General features: G+C 50.2%; 1 protein-coding gene across 1 annotated transcript in view; it reads left to right on the forward strand.

Moving 5' to 3' along the window:
* Nucleotides 1–230: 230 nt before the first annotated feature.
* TSC22D3 (TSC22 domain family member 3) overlaps nucleotides 231–19,177 on the forward strand; it is a 79,112-nt gene continuing 60,165 nt past the window's right edge. Inside the window, exon 1 of the mRNA XM_056809418.1 lies at nucleotides 231–822. Coding sequence (XP_056665396.1) covers nucleotides 476–822 — 347 coding nt within the window. The 5' untranslated portion in view covers nucleotides 231–475. The remainder of the gene's footprint in view (nucleotides 823–19,177) is intronic.

Consider the following 19,177-nt stretch of genomic DNA (forward strand, 5'->3'; position numbering starts at 1 on the left):
TGTCTCTGTGTCTCTGTCTCTCTGTGTCTCTCTCTGTGTCTGTCTGTCTGTCTGTCTGTCTCTGTCTGTCTGTCTGTCTCTCTCTCTCCCCCCCTCCCCCTCCCTCTCTAGTTCGCTCGCTCGCGCTCTCTCTCTCTCCCTCGCTCGCTCTTTCCCTGGACCTAGAGAGGAAAGAGGCTTCCCCTGTGTGTCTCCTCCTCTCCGCCCCCCAGGCCAGCCCCCGCCCCCTCCCCAGCCGCGCCTGGGAGTCTTCCCACTGCCGCTCGCTACAGGTCCAATCCTGAGTCTGGGTGTTAAGTTGAGAAACTTGGGCTGTGTAGCTGGGGGGCCGGGCACCAGTGAGCAGCAGAGCGCCAGTCACAGCAGCAGCAGCAGCCCTGAGGATCGCCTCCGCGGGCCACTCACTGAGTTTGGCCGCGACAAGGCTCAGCGAGGAGCCGGGGTGGCCCTTGCAGACCTCTCCCGAGAGAGCACGATGGCCCTGTCCTCACCTGTAGGGCTAGACTGCTGCACCTGCTGCCTGGACCTGGCCAGCCGCAGCGGCCAGGAGGACGGGGGCAGCGCCGATGGCAGCGGCGGCAGCGGCGGCGGCGGCGCCGGCGGCGGGAGCAGCGGCTCCCTGGCCAGCCCCAGCGTGAGCAACTTTCGGCAGCTGCGGGAACAGCTGCTGTTCGCGAACCTGAACGCCGACAAGCTGAACAGAATCATGCGGCAGGACTCCCTGGAGCCGGTGGTCCGCGACCCCTGCTACCTGCTCAACGAGGGCATCTGTAACCGCAACATCGACCAGACCATGCTGTCCATTCTGCTGTTCTTCCACAGGTGGGTGAGCCGGGAGCGGCCGGGAGGGCGGCCGGGCACCCTCGGAGCGTCTCCAAGGACCGGGATCCCTCTTCGGCGTCCATACTTGGGGCAGCCCCTCTCGGAATGCGTTCGGGAGCGCGCAGATGGTTCCCCCGGAGCGCGGCCCTAGGGAGGGAGAGGGGAAATGGGCAGCCCGGGTGCGGGAGAGGGACGGAGCCCCGGGGACTGTGATCTAGCTCGCGGCACCTGCAGTGGTCGGCAGCGGTGGGGATGCCCATCGGCCCTGCCCGAGAGCCCCAGTGAGTGCCCTTGGCTTCCCTCTGTACCACTCTCGGGCTTTTCCTCCCCAGGGTGCCCTTGGGGAGCAAGTTCGGCAGATATCCTAGGGTTCCAGACCTAGGCCAGGAGGGTCCGCAGAGGCCATCTAGCCCAGCCCCCTCACTCTACAGGCGGGGAAACTGAGGCCCACAGAAATAAAGTCCTTTGCCAAAGTCATGGGATCCCAGACTAGAGTTGGAGAGGGAGCCCATGCTTCTCCAGATTAGGCCCCCGAAATGGTGGAAGGGCACCCAGGGGCTCTTGGTCTTTTTTGGGAGCCATTGGGCCCCTTTTCCAAATTGGGGTTTTAAATAGAGGGCAAATCCCCAGGATTACGGGGGAAACCAATTCTTTGGAAATCTAGTGACCCCCAAAGGGTGTTTGGAACAAGTTCCCAGACTGGACGGAAGGACCCTTGGAGAGGAGCTCCTCCGTTTCCTTAGCTCAGAGAAAGCTGAAGCCCAAGAGATCTGGAGGCCATGGATCGGAGCTGCCAAGGTCAGGAAACTGAGGTCCACGCAGGGTGAGGAATTTCCTCAAGGCTCAAATTCAAAAATTCAGAAAGCTAAAGATGATCAGACCCTCTGAGGTTACCTAGTCTGACTCTTTCATTTTACAGATCAGGAAACTGAGGCCCATATAGGTCCACTGGTCTCCAATGCAGGGATCTGAAAATCAAGGCCAAGGCAGCCAAACTAAAGTGTCGGGTAGGGGATCTTTGAGGCTAATATATGCAGGTATACATGGGCTGGGGTGGGGTGGGGTGGGGGGAGGAAGGAAGACATCCAGGTCCCCGGATGCTCTGGCATTAGGACAACTGAGGTGGCAGAAAAGCAGCCAGGAGGCTCTCCAACCCTGGGAGAGAGCCTTCTGTTCAGAGGAGAAAGCTGAAAGCACACTGCCAGGCAGAATGGGAAGGAGGGGACAGGACTCTGGGCCTGAGGGAAGGCCAAGCTAGAAGCCCTCTCACTGATTTGGGAGACGGCCCCTTGGAAAAGCCAGCGGGGCCAAGTAGGGGGAAGTTGAGATTCAAGCAAAAGAGCCTTGGCATCTTATTGAATGCACTTCTAAGAGGGAGAGAGGGAGTCTCTGGCCACTTGCCGCCCCCTCACCCAGTTCCAGAGTCTCCCTTATTTTCAGCACTCGGACGGAGCCTCGGAGATTGCTTCAGAAGGGCCAGGACCTCCTAGTGATCCCCAAAGCTTTACTGGCATTCCCCCTCCATCCAGGGCCCCCAGCCATGGGTTCCTCAAGGAGGAGATCTTCCAACTGGATTTCTGGTCCCGACTCAGTCTTTTCTCCACTGTGGGGTCCCTCCCTCCCTTGGAGAGCCTCCCACTCGAGCAGCTTTGCCCCTGGCATGTATGATGCCAGCGTGTGTACCCTCTGCCACCTGATGGAGGGGAGGGAGCCTTCCACCAGGGTGCTGAAGGCCAAAGGATTCTTTGCCCACATTTTTGTCTTTATTCATGAAGGGACTTTGCAGGGGCAAAACTAGGGACCCCTGCCTTGCCACCTCTAGTCTTAGAGAGCAGAGGGGACACAGAGAGAGGAAGTGACTTCCCTTGGGTCTCGCACCAGGCTGTATCTGAGTGAGGACTCGAATTCGGGACTTTCTGGCTCTCTCCACTATGTCACACGGTCTCTCTGGTGCCTGGCCCACAAGGCTGATAGGCTTCCCCTTACCTTAGCAGCAGCATCCCTCCCGAGAAAATGACTTTGCAGGATGCCCAGTCACTCCCTAGGGGGGAGCAGGGATAGCACACGCAGCACCCTTATCAGGAGACAACTCATCTTAGCATGCAGTACTCCCCTTCTTGCTAAATGAGCAGAGCAAAGGAACCCAACCAAGGAAAGAGGACATTGGGGAAGAGGCCTCATCTCAGTGGAAGTTGTTCTGGAGCAAAGCCTTCCAGAATCCTGGCTCCAATCCGAGAGCCCGGACTTGGGCCAGCTTCCCCCTTTGACTGTCCTGGACCCCACAGGCAGCCCCGGGAAGCCCCTGGGTGCCTCCTCAAAAGGACACTTGTAAATGCAGAGGAAACGCAACACTTGGTCAAGTGGAAACTATGAAACTATATTCAAATTAGGAGAAAAATGAGTTGAAATTAGTAGAAAAATTAGTTGAAATTAGTTGAATTGTTGAAATTAATTAAAAATAAGTTGAAACTAGTTGGAAAAAAATAGGTTCATGGATCCCAGGCTAAGAACCCCTGAGCTGAGGGCCATCCAGTTGAAATATTGAGAACAAAACCTCAGTGTCCATCCGGTAATGTCGGGGGTGGCAGGGGGAGGGGTGGGGGAAGGCCAAGGGGAGTTTGCCCTCTGTTCTGGCCAAAGGGTCCCATCGGAGATCAAAGAGTTGGCTAGGGTTTATTCCATAGAAGCTTTTCTGGTATCCCGGATTCCTCAACCAGAAGCAATATCTGTATCTGATACCCCTAAAAAAGAAAAGAGAGCAAGGGGGAATGTGGTGTAGAAAGGATAGCAAGAAATTCTGAATGGAGAGACCTTGGCCTAATTAGCTAGCAAGAGCTCACTGTTCGGGCTCCCCAGCCTGAGTTCTTTCAGAGCTGTGCAGTATAACAGTGCGCTCTCCTGGACAGAAGAATAGGTTCGGAGTAAAAAAGGGAGGTTCCGATTCCACCTCTGCCACTATGTGACCTTGGACAGCTTAGCCTCATCAAGCCTCAGTTTCCTCACCTGTAAAACAAGGAGGTTGACAATCCCAGACTACAGATGATTGAATTGTTGTCTTGCAAAGAACTTGAGAGAAATGGTAATTAGGGGCCCAGAGATGAGCTCATCATACTTTATCTTTAAATGTTACAGTTTTATTAATAGTTTTTGTTTTCTTCATTTCTACATGCATCTGCGTCCCTCCCCTATTCACAGGGCAGCCCTTAACAACAAACATTAAAAAGGAAAGAAAAAAAGGCATTTCAGCAAAGCCGACCAGCACATCACTCACTCGAGTGTGCTCGTCAGTATATCAATGTCGCCTGGCCCATGGGCCCCCACTGCTGGCCAGAAGGGGCGTTTTCCCAGCGCTCCTGAGCTTAGGCACCAGAACGCTTGCATATGTGTTGTGTTTCCCATTTACATTGTTGTAGTCGCCGCTTGTATTGTTTTCGGGCTCCTCCTGGCTTCCCATGTTGCTTTGAATTCCTCATATACTGTTTTTACAACATGCTCATATTCCAGTCTATTCCTGGACCACAGTCTGTTCATCCACTTCCTAAGTGATGGGCATCGGCTTGGTTTTCAAGTCTTTTGACCAGAAGAAGTGCTGCGGGGAAAATCTGGTTTCATCTGGGACCTGTATTGGGCTCGGCAGGGTCTATCCCTAGCCATGGGGTCAAAGGATATGGCTATTTTCATTGCTTTTCAACGTGTGATTCCAAATTGGTTTCCTGAATGACGGGACCACTTCACAGATCCACCAGCAGGGCCTCAGTGCACTCAGGTTTCCTTTGCCCCTTCAGTGCTGACCATCCCCATCTTTGCCAGTCTTTTGGGCCAGGAATGGACTTTGGAGTTATCCTTATTTGCAGTTCTCTTCAGAGTAGTGATTTGGCACAATCTTTGATTGTTAATAGCTCAAAATTATTATTGTTATTATTATTTAAAACCCTTCCCTTCCATCTTAGAGTCAATACTGTGTATTGGCTCCAAGGCAGAAGAGTGGTAAGGGCTAGGCAATGGGGGTCAAGTGACTTGCCCAGGGCCACCCAGCTAGAAAGGATCTGAGGTCAGATTGGAACCCAGCACCTCCTGTCCCTAGGCCTGGCTCTCAATCCACTGAACCACCCAGCTGCCCCAGGTTGCAATTATTTTAAGAATTATTTATTCATATCCTTTGATCATTTGTCCTGTGGCTCTTATTATGTATGTGTGTTCTTTTTAATTCTCTAGAAATCTTAGATATCAGATCCTTAGAGATATTTGATACAAAGATTTTTCCCAGCTAAAGGTTTTCCTTCTTAGCAGCACTGATTTTGTTCATGAACAATATTTTTCATTTTATACAACTCATATAACATCATTTACCATTTGTGATCACTTCAATGACTTCTCCCCTTCAGTCATAATTATGAAAGACACAAAATCTTCCTTTCTGTTTTTATGATATGATCTTTAATATATATGTATATGTTTAAAACCCCTACTTTCCATCTTAGAGTCAATACTGGGTATTGGTTCCAAGGTAGAAGAGAGGTAAGGGCTAGGCCATGGGTGTCAAGTGACTTGCCCAGGGTCACACAGCTAGGAAGTATCTGAGGCCAGATTAGAATCCAGGACCTGGCTCTCAATGCACTGAGCTACCCAGCTGCCCCTCTGATCTTTAATATTCATGCTGCTCATTCATTCTAAACTTATTGTGGCTTATGGTATATACAATGATGCTCTAAACCTAATTTATGCCAAACTTCATTCTAGTTTTCCCAGCAGTATCTGTTAAATGAGGAATTCTCCATATAATTTGTGTTAAGAATTTTATTGGATGCAGTTATTGAGTTCATTTGCCTCTGATTCTTCCTTTGGTCTGTTACATTTTTGACTTTCATACTTTTTTTTAAACCAAGATCAAATAGTTTTGATGGTTACTGCTTTATAGCATAATTTGAGATCTGGAAGTGCTGTTACCCTACATTCCTACTTTTTACATTGCCCTAAAATTCAAGACCTTTTGTACTTCCAAATGAATTTTGTTATGAATTCATCTTGCTTTATAGAATACCCTCTAGGTAGTTTGGAACAGCACCTAATCTGCAAATTAACTTACAGATGTTCGTAATCATTAACTATGAATATATCTCCAATTTTCAATGTCATTCTTTATTTCTTTAAAAGATGTTTCATAATTGTATTTACATAAGTCTTGAGTATGTCCCAGTAGATCGACTCCCTGATATCTTGTGCTTTTTTGTAGTTAATCTGAGTGGGAGTCTTTTTTATTATTTCCTCCTAGATTTTGTTATTGCTTGATAGAAACCATGGCTTCATTTTGTAATTTGCTACTTTACTGAAACCATGAATTGTCTTAATTGTTTCTTTGCTGATTCTTTTGGGTTTTCTAAGTAAGCCATCATGTTTCAGCAAAGAGGAATCAGTTTGTCTCTTTTTTGCCAAAGTTTCCATCTTTAATTTCTTCTTCTGTCACTGCCACTGACAGTCTTTTTTGAACTATGTTAAATAGCAAAGGGGTTATTTCTGTACAGGGTGTTCCAAAAGTTTTAAGAGCTTAAAACTGCACAGAGACATTTGAGGACACTGTGCTTCTTGTGGTTCCCCATTGCAAATAATATGTGCATTTAGTTTTAGATATATGCCTTTTCTGGGACATTAAAACATTTCCCTTCTTTGCCCAGGCTCTTTTTGTAAATCATGAATGAATATTACATTTTCACCAGGGATTGCTTTTTCTGCATCTATTTAGCAATAGTTGCATGGCTTAGGAAGTCATCTTTCTTTCCACATGGCGAATTATGTTAGCTGTGTTACTACCGAGCCATCTTCCCCTGCTATCCATGATGTGATACCCATCTTGGTCCTAGTGAAGAATGTTTGGTTATTTTCGTGGTAGTCTTTTTTGTTGGGATTTGGACAAATGGTGTCATCAATGACGTTGGTGTAGAGCAGGGGTAGGAGAAAATATACATGGCTACAGATACAATAATATCTGATATTGAAAGGTAGGAAAAACCAGACCTTTGCCCCAGGTCCCTCCTGTTGTCTTCTCTGCTTCTCTGATTCTGAGACACCCCCAAATTCCACCCCAAATCTCCCAGCAAAGGAGCCACGGTTTTTGGGAGACAAGCCTCTTGGGATTTGCATTGGAGGTATCTGCCCTGCCAGAATATGGCCTGATTCACTGAGACCATGGGCTGTTTGCAGGTTTCCCAGAAGCCCACGACTGAATTGCTGGGAGGGTCCACCCAGCACTTGTGTATCCCAATCCATACCTGGCTGCTAAATGATTTGTTTGAAGACCTCCAGGGTTTTTCCTAACGGTGAGGGGGTGGGAGCAAACCACATTCCTTTCAGCCACCCACTTCCCAAGATTCAGAGCAGTCACTGGGATCTGAGGGAATGAGAAGAAACAGATGGTAATGTCTCCAGGAGGCTGGAGTCGACAGACCCTCCCATCCCATCGTAAAAGGGGTCCTGGGCCAAGATGGCTCTTCCCGTTAGTCTGGGGGTCTTGTCTTTGGCCGCCAAAATCAATGACCTGCGTTCCATTTTACTTCTGTAGATGGAAGGAGAGGATTACTAAAGCAACATGGAGGCAGGTCGAACCAGTCTGGCCTGGACTGCTCCCTCCAGAGAAGGTGCTGGAGCATCCAGGGAATTAGGGCCCAGACCCATCCTTCTAGCTAGCTGCTAGCTAAGACCCCATGGGCTGAGGGCTGCTTAGCGAGCAGACTGTAGGAGCTGAGGGGGGCACCTTTCAGTTGAGGTCACATGGCGGTAACTCCTACAGTTCATCTTTGACCCCTTTGTGCCAAGGCACCTTAGAAGGCTGAAAGAAGCCACCCAAGGCTTCAGCTCTGTCCTTCAGGTATGCGGCATGCAACTGTGGGCTTGTTCCTCGGACTCTCCAAGGACAGGGAGTTCCTTCTCATCTAAGAGGCCCAAAGCTAGGCCTCCCTCAAACATCTCGTCCTTCCTCTGAAGTGCCAGATTGGGGAGAAGAAAATGAGAAGTGGAAGAGGAGAAAGGGAGGGGAAGAGAAAGGGAGGGTGAAATGGAACCAGAGGGAAGAAGAGGGTGGAGAGAGGTTTCTGCCCCTGCTTGGCAAAAGGAATCAAGTGGGGAAACTGCCTCCATATAATGTGAAGAGGCGGGCATACAATACAATCGCATTTTATTTGGCACATTTGACGTGTAGCAGTTTGGGACACTCCCCAGCTAGCACAGTGGGTTCCTTAGGCAAGTCTGCCCCAGGTTCAAGACATTCTCTAGGTCTGCAGCCACTCAAAATAATAGCTCAGGAGCCCCCACTGACGTGTTTACTTTTGCTAGTCAGCCAGAGGACACAGTGAGGTCAAGGCAAAGGCATTTCATGGAATAACATAGTAGGAGAAATAGGAATAAAAGATTCCCCCCCTGACCCCAGAGCACACTCTTCCTCAAAGACACTTTCAGTGGGGAAAATAGGTGCATACGGAAGGAAGGTGTGTGTGGAGAGGCACACATACGAGGAGAAACGCACCCAAAGGGAACAGAGGCAGAGACAGCCAAGGGACAAAGATGATGTGTAGAGGCAGAAAGGAGAGGATTCCTTTGGTGAATGACCCCAATTTTTAAAAGATCAGACAAATTCCTCAGTTGAGAGGAAGGGGCGAGGGACGTGGGTGGTGTAGGAGACAAGGAAAGAAAGGAAAGTTCAAAACATGCTAAAGGGAATGGGATAGAGCATCATCTGGCAAGATTCAAAGGCTCATTGTGCCCCAGTGGGGGACCAAATGAGATTAGATCACAAATCTCTACTGGACCTAGTTGGCACAACTGAGTAGGGAGCAGATCAACCTTCAAATGCTTCTGATAATGGCCTTGCCCACCCCCAGTCTTGGATGGCACATTGTCGGTGGCAAGTGTGTGCTCTCTGCATGGGGTATTTTCTCATGTGTCTGCTGGTCCCTTCGGTGCTGCCCCACTAGGTACAAGGTTGTGTAGCTTCTCTCTCCTCTCACCTGTAGTTGGAGGGGCTCACCTTTTTTCTTAGCAGAAAGCCCAGGAGCCTGGTGCTATAGCTCTTTTAGAAAGACAAAACCATAATATGCCCTGGCATTGGGCTTCAAGGGCACTTGTAGATCCTTTCCCTACCACTATGGCCCCCTTCCTTATCCTCTTCTGTGGGACTTCATCTCTCGAACCCCAGCTCATTCGCTCTCCTTCTTCAGGAGGTTGGTACCTGGCTGACAGTTATCCTTCTCTATCTGGCAGCCAGTTGGCACAGTGGATACAATCAAGGAGGCCTCAGTTTGAATTCTGCCTCAAACACTGGTTTGACCCTGATCAAGTCACTTAATCTCTCTGGGCCTCACCTTCTTCATCTGTAAACTGGTGACTACAATAGCACCTATCTCCCAGGGTTTTTGTGAAGACCAAATAAGATAACACATATAAAGTGCTTTGCAAAATGTATAGTGTTACCTAAATGCTAGCCATTGTTATTGTTATTGTTGTAGTCATTGTTGTTGTTATACCTACCTCTTCTGATACTCGAGGTCTCCGTTCATGAACCTCCTTAGCTCCCAGGACCTTTGCCTTCACCCCACTTAGCCACGGAAAAGGATGATCTCACCATTGCTCCCATTGGCATCCCTAGGTGTTCCATTTCCACGAACCACAACGCCAATGTTTCTGCCTCTGACCATGACCACCTACCCTTCCATCTTTCATTCGGCCTCCACTCTCCTGAACCTATTCTTCCTGTTCACAGCCGCCATTTCCTCCACTGCTCTGCAGTAAGGGATCATCCCTCCTGCTCTGACCACACTTCCCACCTTTCAGAGTCTTGCCCCAATTTTCCAACCGGTTCGCCCCCGTACCCTTGAGTCCGGATTACTGGCGCCATTGCTCTCATCCATTCCAGCTCGAACACTGCTGAACCCCAATGGAAGAATCTGCACGACTGGGCCAACCAGATTTGCAATCTAATCCCGTCTGGACCCCACCTCCCCTACCCAACAAGCCTTTTAATCTTGCCTCATTAATACTCCATCCTACTCTCTTTAGCATCTGTTTCACCCTTTCCTTTCCTTTCTCAAGTCTCTCCTACCACCAAGCTTCCTGTCCACCTTCCTCTTAGCAGAGGAAATCAGCTCCTGCTTCAAAAGTTGAGGCCATTCCCCAAGAGTGCTGTCTTCTCTCCAATTCTATACAGCATCATCTTCAGCCCCCCACTGTCTGCCTCTGCTTCAGTCTCCAATGAAGAGATGTCCCTTCTCCTTGTCTTTTTTAATCCTCACCTTCCACCTTAGAATCAATACTATGTATGGTTCCAAAGCAGAAGAGTGGTAAGGGCTAGGCAGTGGGGGTGAAGTGACTTGCCCAGGGTCACACAGCTGGGAAGTGTCTGAGGCCAGATTTGAACCCAGGACCTCCTGTCTCTAGGCCTGGCTCTCAATCCACTGAGCCACCCAGCTGCCCCTGTCCCTTCTCCTTGTCACCAAAAGCCCCTCTACTTTGCATCCTTGATCTCAAAGCATCCAATCTCCTCTGGCAGATTGCCCTGCAATCACTACTCCTTCTGCCATGCCCCTGCCCCTCCTTAATCCTTAATCTCTAGCTCCTCTCTGCCTGCCTACAAGCAGACTCAGATCTCTTCCATCCTCAGAAAAAAAATGTAAACAAATTACCTAAATCCTACCATCCCCTCAAGCTCTCTCTTTTGTGTCCCTTGGCAGCTGAACTCCTCTAGGAGTTCATGTTGTCTTCATGTCTCCACTGTCTTGCTTCCCACTTCTGAACCCTTGTGATATGACTTTGGACCTTAACACATCCCAAGGTCACCAGTGATCGCACCAAGGGCTTTTCTCAGTCTTTGCTTCTTCTTGGCTTCTCTCTAGCAGCCAGCATTGCTATCTACCACCGCTTCCCAGGCAATCCTCCTCTCTCTTTCTCTCTGTCTCTCTGGTTTCTGGGCTGAATTCCATTCCACCCACTAAGCATCAGTGTACACACACCATTTCCTCTTCACACTCTTGGGAATTCCTCAGCATTCATGGATTCAGTCATCTGTGCACGTGACTCCCACATTCCTATATCCAGGGCTGATCTCTCTCCTGAGCTTTAGTCCCATAGCTCTGAATCCTTCCCTATTGGATATTCCCACCCGAGTAGCCAGGAGATACCTGAACGTCAAGATGTACACACCAGAGCTCATTATCTTTCCTTCGAAAGCCTTCTCTCCTCAGTGTTGCCAATTCTGCTTCCGCACTGTACCCCACAGCTACACCTCCTCTCGTCCAAATGCCCATCAGCTCCTCTCTGGATTATTGCAATAGTCTCCTAATGGCTCTTATCTCCCCTCTCCAATCCAGTGCACAAGCTGTCAAAGGGATCTTCCTCTGGGCAGGTCTGACCAGGTCACTCCCCTGCTCAAAAAGCTCCAGGGGCTCCCTCTTGCTTCTAGGACCAAACCCAAGTCCCTCAGGTTGGCATTTTAAAGACTTTCCTAATCTGGCTCCAGCCTCTCTTTCTGAGTTCATTCCTCCTCTTCACATAAGCTAGGGTCTATCTGAATGAGTTTACTTGTTATTCTCCCCACGCAACATTCCATCTCCCATCTCCACATCTTTACCCTGCTTGGCCTCCATGGTTGACTTGCACTCCCTTTTCCCTTTCACGTCACAGAATCACTGGCTTGATGCAGAATTCACTCTCCTCTCCCCTCCCCATAAACAATAAAATGTAAGCTCCTTGAAGGCAAGACTGTTTATTTTATGTAGTTGTATCCCTAGAGCCTAATACAATGCCTAGAATTACTAGCTGCTTACTAGATACTTGTGGAAGGAAGGAAAGAAGGCAAGGAGGGAGGGAGGGAGGGAGGAAAAAAGGGAGGAATGAAGAGAGGGAGGAAAGGAGGGAGGGTGGAAGGAAAGGAAGAAGGGAACAGAGTAGGGAGAGGAAAACAAAGGAAGGAAGGAAGGAAGGAAGGAAGGAAGGAAGGAAGGAAGGAAGGAAGGAAGGAAGGAAGGAAGGAAGGAAGGAAGGAGGAAGGGAGGGAGAGAGGAGAGAAATGAGAGGGAGGGAGGAAGGAAGGAAGGGAGAAAGGACAGAAGGAAAGGAAGAAGGAAGGAAGGGAGGGAGGGAGGAAGGAAGAAAGGGAGGGAGGAGAGAAATGAGAGGGAGGGGGAAGGGAGGAAGGAAGGAAGGGGAAAAGGAAAGAAGGAAGGATGGAAGGAAGGAAGGGAGGGAGGGAGGAAGTCTCTGTTTCTTCAAATCTTGGCTAGAATTGGGGGGGGGGTTCCTATCCAGCAAGGTAATTCCTTTGGATTCTTTGGAATATGAACCTAGAGCTGTCCTAGTTAACTACTGCCTTTAGGCTTAACTGTTTTAGTTAGATTTTCTGGTCATGTTTGCATTGACTGCAATCAGGGGCCTGACTGCGAATCTTACCTCTGCCCCTCACTGCTCTGTGACCGGACAAATCACTCCCATTTCATTTCAAGGCAGCTCTGGGCTGCGAAGGAGGGACCAGTGTCTTGCAGATATGGGTAGGGTCTCAAATAAGTGTTCTTTGATGTCTCGGGCAGGTTTCAAGAGAGATGAATGTTTCCAGGCACAGAAGAGCCTAGGAAAGGGAATGGGTTCCAGCTAGGAGAAAGGACAATGTCCAGACCTGAGATTCAATCGTTTCAGTCACGTCCAACTCTTGGTGACCCCATTTGGGGTTTTCTTGGCAAAGACACTGGAGTGGCTTGTCATTTCTTTGTCCAGTGCATTTATAGATGAGGAAATTGAGGGAAGTGGTGAAGTGACTGGCCCAAGGTCACAGAGCTAGTAAGTGTCTGAAGCCAGATTTGAACTCGGGAAGACGAATCTTCCTGATTTCAGGCCCAGCACTCTGTCCACTGGGCCACCTAGCTGCCAACAGAGACCAGAGGGAGATAGGCTTTTGGAAAACAGTAGAGTGGCAAATCTAAAGATTTTCCTGGACTTTCATAAAGGGCGAGAGGTACTCGGACCCCTCCACTCGCCATTAGAAAGTAATTGCTTTTGTTTAAGGCTTTCTTCTCCTCTCAACATGAAGATGCCCACGGGAGGTGGAGCTGGGATCGAGGGGAGGGTGCTCTTGGCACTGGTGCTGGGTGTATTCCTGGCCACGGCCTTCTGTGGTCAACAACTGCATCCGTAGACCTTAGAGGACAGACACAGATGATGCTTTGCATGACTCTGGGCCACCCTCGAGCTTTTTCCACGTCAAGGCATCTGTTCTTTGAGTAGGTGAGTGAGTGAGTGAGTGAGTGAGTGAACTGGAGGAGGGAGCCTGGCCCTGTCATTTCATTGGCATAGGGAGTTCCGGGGCTGAAAACTCCCTACAGAGCCCATGATGGAGGGAGGGCTGGGACCCAGCCTTGCTGGCTACGAGTCTGCTCTCAAGTGCCTTCCCTTCAAGTCATTATGAGCTATTTAATAATTTACTTTGAATTAATTTATCAGATCACTCCCCAGATCTGAGCTAAGCGAGGGCCCAGCTTTATGGGAACAGTCTGGCTAGGGCTGGCGGAATGCTTTGGGAGCGTAGGTGTGATGGGCACTGGGGGACCTCGGGGGTCTGGGGGAGGTACGGAACCTGAAGGAAGATGTGTGGGTAGGCAGATGGCCATGTGCTGACTCATCTGGCAGAGAGCTGGCCCTGTCTGAGGTCACCTGCCTGGGCCATTCCCTTCTCTGAGGGACAGGCCGCACTGTCCTGCCTTCCCCTCCTTGCCCGGAAGGGAGGTGACTCTCAGACTTATTTCTGGCCTCTCAGATGACTCCCTGAGGGGTCCTTGGTTACAGGCCCAATGCTAGCCCCCAGAGGAGCAGCCCCAAGCTAGGATGGAAGGAAGGAAGGCTGCCGGGCCCTGGTTCAGAGGCTCAGCCCAGAGAGGGGGTGGCTTAGCAGCCCGAGGGTACCCCCGTCTTCTGCTGCTCCCCAGGGCCATTTTCTTGGTGAGATTCTGATTCAGCTAGAACTTTCTTCCCTCATGGGATCCACCAGCCAAGAGCAAATGCCATCTGAGTCAGACTGTGGCCTGGCCACCGTGGAATGGGCAGGTTGGGATAGGCCAAGCCTAGGGCTCCACGTGCTGAGAGCCCACGTCCTCAGTGGTCGCCTGGCCACAGACAGGGATCTGAACGATGGATCTAGGAAGAGATAACGGGCAAGGACAGACTGCACCGTGCCAGTCAGTGACAAGCGGGAAGGCACCGGGGTCACGGCTCCCTCTCAGTGCAGCGGCCTCAGCACCCACGGCACCAAAGGCATTGAAGTGTCTCTCTTGACAGGAGGCCTGAGGACAGCCTTGGCTGAAGGCGGAGTGAATGCCTTGGGGAAGCGAGGCTACAGGAAGAGCAGGCAGTGAAGGACACCTTCTACCAGCTCTGATTCTAAAGCAACAAAGGAGCAGGGGGAGCTGGGACGATGAATACCGTTTCTCCATTTCCACCGGGGCCCTACAGCGACCTACATTTTGCTCCCTGCCCCCCTCACACCTTCCAACAGCTAGAGTGGCATGGCAGGTGCTTTGGGCAATGGGGGAGGGGAGACGAGGCAGAAAACGCTGCTCTTCTGCCTGGGGTGGGCCCAGCTCTCAGCAAGACTGGGGAGGAGGCAAGATCGGCAGACCAGTCAGTGTCCACGACCTTCCCACCCAGCCACCCATCCATGCATGCGCTCTGCCTTCCTGGTGGAGTAGCGGGCCCTTTGCAAAGTGAGTGTGTGGCCCAGGGTGGCTCTCATCCTGCCTGGAGCAGAGGAATGGAGAGCGTCCTTGTCAAGTCTCGTTCCCCAGCACCGTAGCCAGACACCCGACTAGAATGGGGTCTCCTTTTCCCTTCAGTCAAGGCCCGTCTGAAGAGAGGCACTGTGGTTCAATGGTCAGAGTCAGGAAGCCCTGGGCCTAGTTAGCAAGGCGGCTGGCCGCGACGGCCTCTGAGGTCCCGTCCAACTCTAAGGCTATGAGCCTACCAGACACCATAGGCAGGCCTCCTCCAAGAAACTTGCCTTCCTCACCAAATATTTGCACTTTGGTATTCAGCTCATTTCCTCTGCTCAGGGGAGATGGAAACCATCTGGTAACATCTAAGGACTCTGGCCGGCTTCCCTCTTGAAGGACCTTCCAGGTGGGGGATCAGTTAAAGCTGGAGGAAGGAGGGAGGGAGACAAATGAGACGAAAGGAAGGGGTGCCAGGGTCTTCTTCCTGCCTTGGCCTGTTCCTCCCTAATTCATTCACCTTCCACTTTGGCTGGCAAAGCCAGGCTGAGAGGAAGCCTTGAACCAGCCCGGAGCCCCTGGTAGAGACGCACGTCGCAGAGATTCCTCCAGTGTCCAGCGTGGTACAGGCCTGGGCCGAGTCCATGGCGATTTCAAATAGATAGTCTCATCTGGGTGGTTTGCACGAATTAGAGAAGCATGCCAGGCATCCCTGGTGCCACACACGCAGCTGGCAAAGCAAAGGGCGGATTGGAGGGGGCTCGGTTTGTGGGCCACAATGGAACAGGCCAGGGCCTGATGATAATGGCACTGTTGTTAACGAGGGCGATCGCCTCAGTTGAGACACGAGGACAACAGGTGCAATGGGTTCCTCAAAGACCTCAGCCCCCCCCCCATTCCCGACCCTTTCCCCTCCATCTGCTTCTCGCCTTTGCTGCTGTTACTGAGGGTCAAAGAATTGTCTGATGCTCGGGGGGCTGTCCGAGTTGACAGAGTGGTCATTCCAAGTCTGTTGACCTGGAATTCTGAAAGTCGCCAAGCTAGGGGGAGGACCCAAGGGTTCCCAACTGGTTTCCCGGCTGAGCCTGAGAATTAGGTCTCTGCCTCAGTGCTTAATGAAACCCCCATGGAAGAAGGAATTAGCTTAATCTAAGAAACGGTCTCCAAGAAGCTGACTTCACCTCACCCCATCCCGCCGGCCCGGCCCATTAAGCATTGACTTCATTTGCTCAAAGATTATTCCTGACTCCATTTGTCCTCTCATTCCTTTCCTTCTCCCCCAGTCTTCACTTCCACTCTGCTAGGGAAAAGTCCACGCAGGCTAGAGGGAAATGACACTGTGCTTGGGGAATGGGAAAAAGAGGGAGAAACAGGGAACCAAAGCCATGAGAAGGGACGCTGGGGCCATGACTCACCTTGAGGCCAGGTCCATCACTCGACCTCAAAGCCAGTGTTCCCATGGTTACAATGTGCCTCTGCCCTTCGACAATGGAGAGGGCCATCCTCAGCATCCTTCACACACACAAGAATGCCCCCGGCCAGAGCTATGCCTTCTTCATAAGGGACTTGGAGGACCTCCTAGAGGAAGTGGTATCGATGGGGAAGGGTCAGCGAAGTCCCCTGGTGCTACAGTAATTGGGAAAGAGACACAGAATCCAAACTCATACTCGTGTCACTAGCCTCTCCCCAGAGGAGAGCATGACTTGTCCCCTCCTCGTGTCTTCAGGTTCTGCTCTACCTTTTGAGATTGAAGCAGAGGCAGCTGGGGGAACTCAGTGGATGGGAGGTCTTGGGTTCAAATCCATCCTCAGACACTTCCTAGCTGAGTGACTCTGGGCAAGTCACTTACTCCCCACTTTCTAGCCATTACCACTCTTCTGCCTTAGAGTCAATATTCATTTCAAGATGGAAGGTAAAAGTTTTAAAAGAGAGAGATTGAACCATCAGTCTTTCTGCTCACAGCCAAATATTATATGGCCACTGAATAATTTGATGGATTATATTAAAAAGTTTAATTACATTGATCTCTTTGGTTCCACATATATCCCTCCCCACTCCTCTACCCAGAGAGCAAAAACTAGAGAGCAAGAAGCCACTGGGGTCGAGACCCAATTAACCAGTGTATGGACTGGATCTGACAGTGTATGTATGCCCCATTGCACAGAATCCGTCAAAGAAGAGACGGAGATGTGCTTCCTTCTTTTCCCAGGGTTGAGGCTGGTCATTAGAATTCCACAGCGATGGGTTTCCATAGGCTCTTTGATTGGGTTCTTCCCATTTCCATCATGGCTATGGTCTTCCTGGTTCTTCTTTTGCTCTGCATCAGTTCATGAATCTCTAAACTCTTCATAGCCATTCTTTCTCAAGGTACAGCCATTCTCTCCAACGGATGGGCATCTGCTTTATTTCTCTTTTTTTTTTAAACCCTCACCTTCCATCTTGGAGTCAATACTGTGTATTGGCTCCAAGGAAGAAGAGTGGTAAGGGCTAGGCAATGGGGGACAAGTGACTTGCCCAGGGTCACACAGCTAGGAAGCGTCAGAAGCCAGACTGGAACTCAGGACCTCCCCTCCCCATACCTGGCTCTCTATCCACTGAGCCACCCAACTGCCCCCTTCTACAAACAATTTGATCTGGATTTTACATAACGTTATCACGCGAAACATATTTTGTTAACATTTTCTCTTTATTTTATTTTATGGCCAACACACTTCAAACAAATAAGCCTTTTAACAAACCAGTGTAGACGATTTATGGGGCCAGTATACATTACATGAAAACTATTGACCATACTCAATGGATTCCATGGAATGTATGAAAAAGGCAACTTAGCTTGGTAAAGGGTGGCCAGGAAGGCTTGGCTTTAGGTCTCACTTTGGACACATCCTGGACAAGTCACCTAAACTCTCAGGCCTCTGGACCACCTCTAAGGGTGTCACTTGCCGAGAAGATACCAAACTACAGCTGTAGATGGAGTCTCCTTAACTGGAAATTCCCAATATTAGTGAGATCTCAGGTCTAGTCCCTGTCTATCCCAGTCCCTCTAGAACATAGAAATCGGATCAACAAGCATTTATTAAGTGCTAACTGTGTGCCAGGGATATAAAGAAAGACAAAAGCCCTCAAGGAGCTCATACTCCGTCGGGGCAGAAAACATCGAAACAAGCTATGCAAACGTGATCACTTGGAGTAGTCTGGGTGGAAAAGAACTAACATGAAGGGGAACAGGGCAAAGCTTCATGCATCGGATAGGACTTTAACTGAGATTTAAAAGAAGCCAGAAAAGCTAGGCGGTGAGAAGGGAAAGCGTTCTGTGCAAGGGGAGCAGCCAGGGGGAAGGAAGGGAGTCAGAAGATGGAGTGTCTTGTTCGAGGAGCAGTAAGGAAGCCGGTGTCTTCAGATCACAGACTACACAGAGGGAAATAGAGTATAAGAAGATGGGAAAGGTGGGAGGGGGCCACGTTACGAGGGGCTTTGAACACCAGACATAGGCTTTTCTGTTTGATCCTGGAAGCAATAGGGAGCCACTGGAGTCAATTGAGTAGAGAAGGGACGTGATCAGAAATGCCACTTTGATAGCTGAGTGGAGAATGTGCTGTTGTGGGGACGCATTTGGGGCATGGAGATCAGCCAGAAGGCTGAAGACCTGTACAAGGGTGGGGGCAGTATCAGAGGAGAGAAGGGAGTGTCTGTGAAAGATTTTAATAAGGTACAGTGGTAGGGCTTGGCTACTCATTAGGGAGGAGGGATGGGAGAGAAGCGAAGCGAGGAGTCCAGGATGATATCTGGGTTGTAGACCTGGACACCTGACAGGGTGGCGGTATCCTCAACAGAGACGGGCCAGTTTAGAAGGAAGAGGGCTCTTGGGGCAAGAGAATGAGTTCTGTTCTGGACACACTGAGTTTAAGATGTCTATGAGCCTTTTAGGAGATCCAAACTAAAGCTTAGGAGAGAGGTTAGGGCTGGATAAATAAATCTGAGAATCATCTGCTTAGCGGCGATCACTGAATCCACGGCAACTGATGAGATCACTAGGAGAAATAGGCTAGAGAGGGGGAAAAGAAGAGAAGTCAGCCCAGAACCTTGTGGGACGCCGACATGGAGCAGGCATGATGTGGATGGCAAGCCAACCAAGGAGACTGAGAATGAGGGATCACACAGACAGGAGAATGACCAGGGGACAGCAGTGTCAGAAAAACCCAGAGAGGAGGGAATAGAAGAGAAAAAGAAGATGGAGCCCTGACCTCACGGTGGCTCATCTGTCACGTGGAAATAAATCAGAAGAGTGGTCAGTGTCAAACTTTCGTCTTCCCTAACAGAGGAAGCGAGAGCTCCCTGAACAGATTCCACAAGGGAAGCATTTCGGCACGAGAGGCGATCGAACTGCCCTTTGAGGGCTAGGTAAGGTCAAGTCACTGAGAGAAGGAAGGGGCCTGGGGAAGGCCGGAGCGAGTCTGATCTCTGCATGAGAGAGGATGGGTATTTTGTGGGATGGAGAGAAATGGACAGCAAGTTGGATTTCCGCTGTCCTTCTCCTCCCTTTCTTGAATAAGAGAGAGAAGAGACCTTTCTGCTCCTAGCCAAACTCCACCCCTACCTCACTGCCGGCCTACCTCACCCTC

This window comes from Monodelphis domestica, chromosome X, assembly GCF_027887165.1.
Source record: "Monodelphis domestica isolate mMonDom1 chromosome X, mMonDom1.pri, whole genome shotgun sequence".
Classification (NCBI taxonomy): Eukaryota; Metazoa; Chordata; class Mammalia; order Didelphimorphia; family Didelphidae; genus Monodelphis; species Monodelphis domestica.